A 13,053-nucleotide genomic window follows, 5' to 3' on the forward strand; every position below is an offset into this window, starting at 1 on the left:
CATGCCAGACAGTACCAGTAAACTTTCTTTCCTGAATTCTTCCTCGACCCAAACCCCTTACACCACCCCCTTCCCCTGGCCACAAACACTATGGAGACTCATTCAGGGCACACAGGTTTCTATGCCTCCCTGGACAAAAAGTGTTTGCTGCTGTCCACAGCCAGGGATGGCACAGCCAGTCCTTAACTCTGGTCATTTCACATCCTCTGGGCTGCTTTTCCTATTGCTGCTCTCCCATCCTAGACTCATCATACCCCTTTGCAGTGCACCAGTTTCACACACTATCTGCCTTCTGCTAGGTTGCAGCAGGTTGGAAAGCTTGAGGGTGACCTGCAGCTTCCCCTCACCTACTGCTTTCAAATAGAGAGCAAAGCACCAAAAGCAATGCTGTAACACTACTGCATGAGTTCTGTACAGGGGAAAACACATAGAAAACAATGCAATAGCAAAATGTGAACAAAACTAAATCTCTGCCATGCAGCTATGCAGAGCTACCAGCAATGGAATAGCGAATATGTATGTATTTTAATAGACACTGCTCCTATTGTAATGGATGATACACATTATGGAGGAAAGATTTAAATGTCACATTACAGCCTGCCGACATTGTTAACTTACTGGTCAGGGTATGCCATCCAGAATAGCCATGTGACTACCTATGAACAGCACATCAGCAGTTTCAGCCACTGAGACAAGATACTCCGCATACTTGAACCGCATTTCCTCATGTAAAATCCTTTGCAGCATGTACTTTAAGGCGTGCACTGAGCTGGCCCCAGAGGAAAGAATATAAAACTGTCTGTCTCCAAGCACAGCAGAGATGTGCCCTAAGTTACAGGAATGAAAACAGTTCAAGGAGAAATGCTAACGTAACAGCGTTTCATGCTGAATTTTTATTTCAATGTTATCCAACCGCATAAGTATAAATAATTGTGTTCAATATATAACAATTATGACATCCATAAGGAGTTTCTTAAAGAAAATAAGACTGCAAACACTTTATTGCACAGACCCTAACAATTTTTTTTTCTTGGTATTTTTTTTTGTAGGCTGAGGAATCTACAGCAGGAAGTCTACAAAAGAACACATCAGATCTACAATCACATAAAGACTGACCAAGTAGAACACAGGCAGGAAGATCTCTAACAGCTCACTGGTAAGGTAAACACCAACAAACAGGTACTACATAACACAAGCTTAAGCACTGCTACACTTCCAAAATGCAAAGAACTTAGTTGTCAGAAGTGATGATGAGCTATACAAAATATACAGAAAGGTTACTGTAAACAAAAAAGCTAGATGTACTTTAAAGGAAACAAAAGGATAGCTGAAAAAATACGTAAGACTGTAAACTAAGAAATACCTTCCAGGCAGAAATGTTATTTTGAAGTGCATTAGCATTTATTTGTAGTAACTGCCAAAGCACAGATGAACTGTAAATGTTGAGACCATTTTATCTTTAAAACTGCCCAAGAAACATTATCCATTGTTCACTAGCTCCTCTGTGAATGCATCAAAGGCAGTATGAATGTACTAGTGCCACATGAAAAATCAGAAGGACTTGTTTGTGATATTATCTTTCCATGAGAGGTTTGCTGTAATCTAACCAACTAATCAGTATAATAGAGTTTTCACCAGAGGGAAATCAATTCTGCACACTGTCAGCTGTCATACAAACCTCCAAGTCAAGATTACACTGTGCTTTTAGGAATAATTTTCTAGCTTTTGAGACAGAAAGACAATCCATAAGCCCTGACAAAACGGGAAGGTCCTAGCTCTACTGTGGGCACATAGAACAGACATAAGCAAACCCACCATTTTACTGATCCCAATCATTAAAAAACATGCATCTGCAAGGGCACTTTGTAGTGCTTCTCTTTCAGATTTTACCTTTCATCCCTCAAAATAAACTAAATATCTCCATGTTAAAATGATTAAAGTCTACATGTTCCACAGTATACAAAATTTAAATAAGGCTTAGCAAAAGTAAAAAGACAGTCACATTCTAGCACCAAATAGCTCCAACAGGTTCCTTTGTTACAAAATGCTTCTTTTATAATTACAGTATTTTTTTTGCATACAAATAAAAAGATTATTGTATGAAACGCATGGAGCTACTCAATGCATTCAGAAATGAATGTGAAACCCAGAATCACCTGCTAAAAATAGCAAGTTAAGTCTAGAACATAAGGCCCCAGCTATGTATTAAAACGTATCAGATGTCCTGAACATTTTTGAAGATGATAGTAAAACAGTTTTTCCTTTTTACCTTGTAAAACAGAAAAAAATCTAAACTGTATGAAGCTAACTACACAGACCTATATGCCATGATAATGTGTTCTCTAAATGTACTAACCCAGGAATGAACATACTAGTACTGCAAGTCATGTGCTTATACTTGTGCCTCACACTGCAAGGGTCTAAATTCAAAAAAAGCTCAGGGAACTCGAGAGAACTGCAGCAAAAATGAAGCACACAGCAAGTGCTTCAGTCTCAGCCTTGATGTGAAGGTCACCAAATACACTCCCAACAGACAAGATGAGAACCACCATTTCACCAGAGAACACAACTCTGGCTGGGATGCCTTCATATCCAAGTGGTCCTCCTGCAGCTTAAATGACACTTGCTCTAAGAGACAGGCTTTGTGCAGTAGGGAGGTGCAGTCAGGTCTTGTGTTACACCTGGTGAATCAGTCAACCAGGTACAGTACTATCAAAATTAGATTATTAAAAATACATGTAAAAACTCACAATAAGTCACTGTATTTATTCTCTACTAGTGATTTTTTAACCTCTAGCTAGGATTTTAGCAAGTAAAAATTTGGCCTGTTTTTGTTTTCCAGTCAGACCAATGCTTGTGCATGTCCGTGCCAGGTCAGAGGTCAGAGTTTCAATAATTTGGTTTTATATTTGAGCATGGCAAATAAGTGGCAAAGCAACTATCTTAAAAAAAGGGAAGAGTAAACAATGCAATCAGCAGCAAAGTATATATGCTACATTCAAACCCCAAACACATTGCTAGGTATTTACAGAGGAGATCTTTTCTTCAACAGCTCTCAGCTGTGAAGGTATTCTTGTACAAATACTATATGGTAACAGTTTTACCGGTTACAACTGGGAAGGCATTTCGAAAAAAAAAAGAAAAAAAAAAGAATAGAAAAAGAAGAGTCCTGTTTTTACATATCCCCTTATTCTCGCTCTTCAGTGACATGAAAGCTTCGCAGAACAAAGACAAGACACAGTGCTGGTTTAAAGGCAGTCTAATATATTGACATTAGTTCAGCAAGTCTTGAATTCACACCGGCCAGGTCTTACAGTTAACAGGATTTTTTGTGAGGACTGCTCCGTGGAGCCTCTTTTCCTCGCCGCTGCCGAGCTGAATCTTTGTCGTCAGAAAGTGCGTTAGGGCGGTCAGGTACGGTTGCTGATCTGGACAGATCTTTACCTACATTCTGTTTTCTTGAAGCAGACTGCTGAGTCTGAACAGCGTCTTTTCCCTTTACATCCCCAGTGTTAACAAAAGAAGACTTTTCTTGACTTCCAGGCTTTCCCCCAAGGTTTGAAGCAGGGTGGTGGGCTTCTGCTACAACAGCAATACTGTGCAAGGCCACCAGTGAAATGCTTTTAGTCATTTCTGCCTTACCACTCCCTGCGGAAGAGGTGCCTTTCTTATTTAGTTCCTTGCAGGCCGCAGGAAGCTCAGGTGAACCTGCTTTAACCTTTGTAGAAGATGCGTCACTCTTCGCTGAAGACAAAATAGAGACTTCTTGTCTACATTCAGAGAAATTTGCTGAACGAGTCAGCGGCTTTCCTGGTGTTGCAGCCACACGACAAGAACTCTGCCCACTGGCAGCTGACGTTGTGATCTGCTTGTTTGCATTCTCTGGCTGTTTTTGATTAACTTGTCCCTTCCCTTTTGACTCTTGAGAGTTTTTGCTACTAGCAGTTGTTTTTTCTGCTCCTTTCTCTCTGGCATCGCAGCTCATGAGGCAAAGGGTAGGCTCTACTTTCCCACTGTCAAGCTGAACATAAAGTGCGTCAGTGCGTATTTTTCCTTCAGGTCTTTTGTCTGAAGAGATCATTCCAGCACAAGGACTCCTGTCTGTCTGTTTGCTCAGTAAGGGAGGGTCTTTCACCGTGGAAAACTCTGGAGATACGGTTTGTTTTTCACTGAGGTGAAGCTGCTTTTGATCACCATATCCCCCCAAGCATCCTGGTTCTTGTCTCTGCACCTGCTTAGAACTCTCTGGGCCTGCTGATATGGGGTCGACAGTAGAAGATTTGGGTTTGGTGTCAGGAGTGATGCTGCTCATCTGGAGGGTGGCTACTGAGCCACGCTCCAAACTCACAGGCCTTTCAGCCTGCCCATGTTTAGTGGTAATTTTTTCCACAGAGCCTGAAACAGAAGAAAGGGGATTTAGCATATTTTTACTGGCATGTTTCCCATCTTTCCGGGAGCTGGTAGACACCTGAATAGTAGTTTCTTTTTCTTTTATGGTTGGAGTGAATGATTTTTGTGACAGTGTCTGTTTATCCAAGTACTTAGCCTTAGAAGAACTTGTATCAGAGGCTGGTCTGTGTTTATTACTGCTGCTTTCCATATATGCGGCAGCAGGCTTCATGTGTTCTTGAATACCTACATGAACATCTACAGCACATTTTCTGCTTACAGCGTCTCTCACAGCCGGGGACCTTGAAGTGCTAAGCTGCTGCTGAGGAACTTGGCTGGACTGCTCTTTCTCAGTAATATGAAGCCTTACGTCAGTGAGCTGTTCCTGATCTTTTGTTCCTAAATCTTTGGCATTGTCTTTCTGCACAGAGGAAACTGGTGCAGACTTTTCATTTTTCGGACCACCATCCATTGAGGGTCGCACAGGCCGTTTGGATGGAAGAGCTTCAATCTTTGACTCTGCAATAATTTTCTTAGACTCAATGAGAACTTTCTGCTTGTTTATAGCCTCTTCCATGAAACTACCAGCAACACTGCTGTCATCTGTACCTCGCTGTTTCAGTGACTCTCTGCCATCCTTAGGTTGGGCCTTGGGGCCAGCTGCCTGCATTTTTCCTTGCATCTGAGGTGGAATGGCAAAATCAGAGCAACTTTTTTCACTGCTTTTCGAGTAGCTCGTTATCAGGACATGTGAGACAGACGCCTTCAGAGATGGCTCTCTGATCACCTCCACTGTTGCAGAAATAGGCTCACAACTTCTCTGGGCCACTGGCTGTTTGGCCAGCAACTCCTTTTGCTTCTCTTTTCCACCAGCTTTTTCAGGAGTGCTTTGGACAGCAGAAAGTTTGGAGTATGTTTGAGTAGTTTTAATGCTCTGACTTTGTGTAACACATGACTTCACATCTGCTGAGTTGTCCTTCTGCTTTGAAGGGGAGATGTCTTTCTTTTGAACAGTGTCAGTAACAGAAATACTGCCTTTAGCAGCTGGACTAGAAACCTTTTTCTCTGTCAGCACTTCTGCAGCCACAGGGGTGAGTGGCAAATTTGGAGAACTCTTGCTTGCTTGCAAAATCTGAGGCTCTGATACACTGACTTTGCCAGATTTTGAATAGCTTAACAACTGCTCTTTCTGACAGGCCAGTCCTGCCTTCCCACCATTCCCTTGTGGTGCTGGGGGTTTAGGAGATCCCCCATCACTGCTGGTGCTCTGTCCTTCTGGCAGAATGCACAAAGGCAGTTCAGTCTTCAAAGCCTGTGGCCCAGAAAGTAAGGCAATGTCTAGTGTGCCTTCTATTGGCTTCAAACAGGAAACAGACCTCGGATCAAGTTTATATTCTGAGGGACTTTTTCTGACAGGAGTCTCACTGGAAATAAGGGCTGACTTTTCCACATTCATGTCTGCTCGGCCATTCAAGGTCTTGAGAGGAACAAAAGAAACTGAGTTAATCTGAGCAGCATGTGCACTTCCAATAAAAGCTCTACCATCAGCAACTGCAGTGGAATCCTGCTGTACGTTTATGGGTATTCCTGTATTAAGCTGAAGGCATTCAAGAACATTTGATGTCAATTTAGGTTTTAGTATGGGACAGACACTGTCATCTTTTTCTTCAATGGACACTTTCTTTCTACGATAATCAATATTTACAAGTTTACCATCTAATCTTTCAAGTTTGACGAATTCTTTTGTGGGTACATTTTTATCTGTGTTTTCTCCCTTTCCATTTAGCACCCTGTCAGTGGACTGAGGCAGAACATCTTGCAGTGTACACGGAGGGGAAATTCTTTTTAAGTCATAAGAAATAGAACCCAGCTCATCAGGCAAAGGCCCATGACACAGCATGTGCGCATCTAAAGCAACACCATCATTTGATCTCAAGTTTGCATTCTTTTGAAGGGTGTCTTTGAGTATGCCACCAGCTGACTGGGTCTCCAAAGCTACAATTTTTGTTTCAAACTGATTTGATCTTTCTAAAACCTTCTGGAATGTTTTTTTGTCTCTTTCTTCCAGTCTTAAGGTATTGGGATTTTCTGGTTCACTGCCACATTCATGTACAGCAGCACTTGATTTTTCAGCAAAATCTTGTTTTTTCATAACTATCTTGACCTTCAACTTCTCTCTGTCTAGCTCATCAATGGATTCTTGCCTACCTAATTTTCGGGAGATGGGTCGTTTCAAGCAGCCCTGCTCTGCAGGCCTGACTCGTGTGAGTGATGGCACATCACATACATTCTCCTCTAAGCTCTGAAGAGTTACCTCCCTCTGGGACATTTCTCTATTCACTTCTTCCTGGGTGACTTCCAGACTGTGTTTCCGTGAACATAAGTGTTTCTTATCACTGCCATAAGAGGGAGCAAGTTTCTCTTCAGACTGGACTCTCTTTAACAGGGGAGATCTTGGTGGTTCTGCACTCTTTGGCCTAACAATATGCCTTACAATAGTTGGAGGAGAGTGCATTTTGCTAGGAAAAGATTGAGCTATTTTTGTGTTTCCAATTGAATGTCCTAGCAATGGTGATGGAGATCGCTGAGGGGATGTTGGCTGGGGTGTTGGAGAAGGTGTCCGTGCAAGAGGAGAGAGAGGAATGCTGCCAGCTGATTTGCGTCTTCCCGATCTGTATCTTTGCCCACCAAGCTTTGGACCCAAGCCATGAAGAGTGCTGGGTCTTATGTGCCCTGAACCAGCTGGAGAATTGGGAGCACTTGAGCTAGGGGAGCTACTCTGGGAAGAGTTAGTACCTACAGAAAGAAGAAACAAACAAAGATTAGCAAGATCTATGAATCTTGTCTAAATGCTCAGTGAGAGACAGAACTTGCACCAGTTCAAAATGCTTATGTGCCATTTGCTCTCACAATGTTGCAAAATCTGGAAGGTTTTGCGTGACTGGACTGTAAAACCCTTATCAATCCAATTACATTGCTATTTGTCTCTTTCCTCCTTTGTTCCTCATCCCTTTCAAATTACCACTTCTCATTATTTAAATAGAACAGTTACTGTTTTCTGCCACTTCAAAGCAATGATCAAGACTTTCCAAATAATTTACGTTTGTCAAAGGATCATACAACAGCAGTTAAATTTAGTACACACTAAAATAATGTCAGAATTAAAACACAAAGAAGAAGCAGACTTTTAGGAGCCAGAAAAATTGCATATTTCAGAACCCAGCCTACCTTTTCAGCAATAAATCTGCAATCTGAGCCCGTGCTAGTTCCATTATATAGCAACTTTTTCCTTAGTTTCATTCTTTTATCAATCAGCCTCTCCTAGGCAAGAGTCTACCTTTTACCCAGATCTCAAACTGTTTATTACTCAACTTACAGCACTGGACTTGGATTTAAACTCAAGGACAAAGTTAGAAGCCTTTTAGGTGCTACTATATAATGAAAAGACCTTTGATTTTGCATCAGGAATCATTTACCCTTTTCCACACAGAAACCATCTGTTTAATGATTATGCTTGTCAGAACTGACTACTCTTACAAGAGTATTTAACAGGTCTGGGAGGCTCACAAGTAGAATACACTTCACATCCTCTTCTGCCCTCCAGTCCTTCACACTCACCAGATGGAAAGTCAGTAGAGCGGCAGCTTGGGGTTGGTGACCTAGGAGATAAACTGTGGGTTGGGGATCCAGGCAAGCTCTCCCCTGACGAAAGCGATCTGTTCAGGCAGGAGAAACTTCTGCTGGTGTGAAGAAGAGGAGAGGGTTGCTTGGCCAGCTTTTTAAAGAGAGATCTTCTCCTGGTATGAGAAAAACATGGCATTAATCAGAAGATGCACACAGAAGATACTATTACGCCAGGCAAAACTCTTAAAAACCGACATTGCTTCTCCTCCCATTACACCAGAAAAGCAACTATCAAATCTATGCTTACATGAGAACAAATGACCACAGTGTAGAGAATGATGTTTAGCATATACCCTGATTTGCCAATAGCTGGGACTGATATTGTAACTAAATCTGTACTAAAATTCACTCACTGTATTTCAGAAGAATAGCTAGCTCCTTATGAGTATAAATCTTAATTTTCTTAATTTAAGGACCCCACCAAAACTGAAGAAATATGTAGAAACTACTAGTGATGTGTATCATCAAACTAAAAATGCCCATACACTTAGCACTGGGAAGTTTAACAGAACAAGTACAAAAAGATAAATCAAATTAAGATGCAATCTCAGTTATTCACTTTCTTCCTCTTAGCTATGGGTATGCCACACAAAATTTTTTTTGGTTATTTTAACAGACCTAACTTAGGCAAAATAGAATCGGAAGGGCATGTTACAACCATAGGATCTCACAGAAGAAAGTAAAAGGATGGAGAAGACAAGGGAGAGAACTCTATTAACTTCACACTTTATATTAATTGTTATGTATATATACACGCATGTAAATGTAAGACAAAGGCACTACTCACCTTTCCAAACATTCTTTCTTCTTGGTTTTCTTACTGCGCCTGACCATTCGGCTCCTGCAGCTGTTTCGCCTGGCAGGCCCTGTCTTGATTGAAGTATTTTCAAAAGGGGTTGTCATTACTGAGACTCTGTTACCACTCTGCCAAAATGGAGGAGGAACCTTTAAGTGTGAGTAATACAGGACGACTTTGCCTTAAATTGAAGCTACACCACCAAAGTGAATGCAATGAGAAAGGACTCCATCAAAGTTAAGAGCTGTTAGTGTACGAAGTAGCCGTGTACAGACATTGCCAGTTCAATTTACATCAGATAAATGATGGCTGGACAACTCTTAAATTTTGCAAATCTCCTCAACTTCCTCCATTCCAGCTTCAGGACAAGAAGAAATTCCAGTAATTGTAGCTATACAGGAGAAGAGTAAGACTGCAGTTTTTAAAGCTGAAAGCATCTACAGAAAGCTTGCCACAAAGAACAGCTGTAACTGCCCAGTGGTCCATTCACTTGCCATTCATGCCTCAGAATACCAACTGTTACAATGATGATGGAGAACTTGACAATATCAATCCCAAACAATTCTTTTATCTTAGGGGGGTTGGAACTAGATGATCTTAAGGTCCTTTCCAACCCTAACCATTCTATGATTCAAAAGAGATAATAAATATAAATAAGCTTTTTAGGACCATTTTCATGAACAGATGACTCAATAAAACAAACTGGAAATGCCCATATTATGTTTTAGAAATCCATACATCCCACCCACCACTGTATTTCGCAACAGTGAACTTCTTTTCAAAGTAATTCCAATAGCCCAAATTAATTTATGATACAGCACATTCAACCATTTCTCAATTTGAGTTTACTCTTGCAAGTACTGCACAGGGTTGTTACGTTTCTTTTTTTCTCTATCTGACACAGAAAACAAGTGCACACCCAACTGCCTAAAATTACAGAATTTTCTCTTACACTTCTCTTATAAAATTGGAAAACTTGGAAGTTTTTCCTGGTTTCAGAGAAGGAAAATAAAAGACTTAAGGAAAACTGTATTTTGCATCTTTCCTCAGCTATTCTTATTTCCCCATTACTTCACTGCTTTCCAATCTTCTGTCATTATCAAGCAGCTTCCTTCACAGGCAAAGCTCTGCATGTAACCATAAATTGTTAACAGTATAGGAAATAAATATACAGCTGTCTAAAATAATTCTGACCTATGTTCGTCTATGCTTGAAAGAGTTCACAAAATCTGCAATACAATGAACTATAGTGAAAAGCGAAGACACTATTATTCATTTAAAAAGTTGGGGGTTTGTTAGTTTTTAAGGAAAACCCATCATTTTCTAATAGGATAGATCCAGGAAAACTCCACAGGAGACAAATATGATGGATTATTCATAAAAATCCAACTGTAGGATCAGAACTCCGTTAAGCAAAGCAGCTCTTGTTGGACATCTCTGGCCATATACAAGACAAAAACCTTCTGGGCCTTAAGATTATGAAAGCAAGTTCACGTACAGTAGGCAAAAAATATTTCATATTCTTTGTTATCACTTTTCCTCACTGATTTCACTTTAAAAGGAGAAAACAAGAATTAGCTTCATCTTCAAAAGCCTGAATTACTTAGTGAAGATGGAGGAATTAAAAAAAGTGCTTGAAAATGATAAGTTTTTTGAGAGACAGGGATATCTCTTTGTGTCACTGCCTCAAAAGTACTTAAGCTATTTCAGTAGCAGTGCCAGTTTGTTGCATAAAAACTCAAATCACAGCAGGATATATGAAGTCACTGACCTTTCTCCAGAGCTGCGCTTGCTATAGTACCTTAGAGCTTATATGTGAACAACTACAAAATCCAGTAACTGATCTCTGAAGGAAATCAACATAACCCCACAACCCCTTTTGCTGTCAGTGCTTGCTGTCAAAACAGCAAGCACTTTTGTATCCCAGTAGTTCAATAGTTACCTTTATCAACAATTCAATGACTTCTGTATGAACAAGACCATGCACTGGCTCTTCATTGATATGAGTTATCAGGTCTCCAGCTTTTAAACCTGCTTGGTAAGCCGCACCTCCTTCTTCCACATTCTGGAAATTAGAGATGAAGAGAATATACACAAAATGGACCCCTGTTTAACCTTTCTATATTAAAGATCAGGCTTTGTTTACTGAAATCCTTCTACATCAGTCAGTAGTAAAGAACACTTATAGATATTAAGTTATATAAAGGAATAAAAAAAAAAAAAAAATCAGACCAGCCATTTCACCATCAACTACTCTAAGCAAACTTTATACTTATATGGGGTGTTTCAAAGCTCACTGAAATGCTGCTTGTTGCCACTGTTATTATGGAAGATCTGTATAGCAGGGCAGTTTTTATGCATGACAGAGGAGTGATTCACTCCCCGTGGCAAAATGTCATAACTGAATCAAGATTTTTAGCATGTGACACTGAGAAACACTGATGTAATTAACAAAGTAGTCATATGAAATACCCTAATCATGATAAAAATTAACTCTACCATACAGTTAAGGATTGCTTTCATTTGGTTCAAATTCACCAGGCTGCCCATTAGAGGAAATAGTACATCATAAAAGGGATGACAGACCAAAACAAACTGAATTTCAAATTATTCTGAAGAAGGGTTAAATAATTCATTGTAATTGAAGAATTTTAAGGCATGCAGCCACCACTGAAGCTTACAATCCTTATTGAACTAATCCCAAGAAATCTACAGTGTCTTGAAAAAAGCCAAGGTTTCACTTTTCCTGCAGTGTACCGTTTTATTCTCTTCCTTTCACTAATGGTGATGCTATACCAGTGGCAAGAAAACCAATTTTTATATTTATTCCATTATCAAATGTACCCCTTCCTCTATATTCAATGTTCTTGATGGGTTAATAAGCCTGAGAGGTAAACAACATGAATGAAAAATGAGTAATACACTACCACATCAGTAGTATTGCTACTTCAAAATCTACAACACATACTTAAAACAAAGCACTGTACAAAACTTCAAAGCTTTTGATATTTGTGGTAATCAACTTTTCAAAATTACTTAAGGTATTTTAAATATTTTATACACGCACACAATATTTATGCATGTATAATATTGTCATGGTTTAAACCCAGTCAGGTAACTTGTTCACTCACTCCCAGTGAGTGGTGCCGAGCTGACAACAATCGAGGTCCGTGTCCCCCCACCCCCCCCCACCGGGGTTCTCCCCCACTCCCGGAGGAACGGGGAGGAGGATCGAAAGAGTGCAACTCCCACGGGTTGAGACAAGAACAGTCCAGCAACCAATGTACACAAATCACCACCGCAACTATCAACTACAACAATGATAAGGGAAAATAACAAGGGAAGAGAATACGATACCACCGGCCAAGAAGACGAGTTCCACCCGGAAGCCCCGTGTCCTTCCAGGTAACTCCCAGTCACCCCCCACCCCGGGCATGACGTGCTGTGGTATGGAATACCTCCCCGGCTAGCCCGGGTCAGGCGCCCCATCTCTGCTTCCTCACAGCTTCCCCTCCTCCCTGGCAGAGCATGAGCCTCACAAAGTCCTTGGTCAGGGTAAACATCACTTAGCAACAACTGAAAACATCGACTTCACCAACACTGTTCTCAGGCTGGAAGTCAAAACACAGCACTGCACCAGCTAGCACAAAGGAAAAAAAAAACAAACATGACTGCTACTGCTGAACCCAGGACAAATATATAAATGATATAAAATACACGATGTTATCAACCTCAATTATAAAATAAAAAATGCAGATATTTACACAAATATGTATTTATTTTACAATTAAGGAGGTTGAAAACCAATGAAAGAACTTCTGTCTTTTCCTTTAGACTGTCTCCCACTTGAAATTAGTTGTGAAGAAAGAATGAAAAATACAGGATTTATTCAAGACAGTCAAGTCTTTTTCCTATGCCTAGCACTCAGAAGTATGCACAATTTCAAGTGATTTATACATTTCTACACAAAAGAAAGCCAGTGCTTGAGATCAGCCTACTTGTGTCTAGTAAAATACCATTGATTTCATTAATCCCTTAACTGATGCAGTTTAACAGACTCCTTGTGTATTTCAACTATTTCTGTTTACCATCCCCTGGCTGTGCAGATACTGCCCTCAAACAAAGAGGGGCTGCACCAACCCTTTGGATTTCTAAGCCACAGCACTTTTAACTTACACATGGCT

At 40.4% G+C, this 13,053-nt stretch overlaps 1 protein-coding gene across 7 annotated transcripts in view; it reads right to left on the bottom strand.

Annotated features, from left to right (window-relative positions):
* Positions 1–875: 875 nt before the first annotated feature.
* Positions 876–13,053, bottom strand: part of MAST4 (microtubule associated serine/threonine kinase family member 4) — a 272,976-nt gene continuing 260,798 nt past the window's right edge. For all 7 annotated transcript variants that reach the window (XM_057405475.1, XM_057405474.1, XM_057405476.1 and 4 more), the window contains 4 exons: positions 10,812–10,934; positions 8,861–8,997; positions 8,008–8,186; positions 876–7,185 (listed from right to left, as the gene is read on the bottom strand). In XM_057405475.1, coding sequence (XP_057261458.1) covers positions 3,317–7,185; positions 8,008–8,186; positions 8,861–8,997; positions 10,812–10,934 — 4,308 coding nt within the window. In that variant the 3' untranslated portion in view covers positions 876–3,316. The remainder of the gene's footprint in view (positions 7,186–8,007; positions 8,187–8,860; positions 8,998–10,811; positions 10,935–13,053) is intronic.

Source organism: Pezoporus wallicus, unplaced genomic scaffold, assembly GCF_028554395.1.
Source record: "Pezoporus wallicus isolate ANWC-B61680 ecotype Strahan unplaced genomic scaffold, APGP_CSIRO_Pwel_v1 scaffold_2696, whole genome shotgun sequence".
In the NCBI taxonomy this organism is placed as follows: domain Eukaryota; kingdom Metazoa; phylum Chordata; class Aves; order Psittaciformes; family Psittacidae; genus Pezoporus; species Pezoporus wallicus.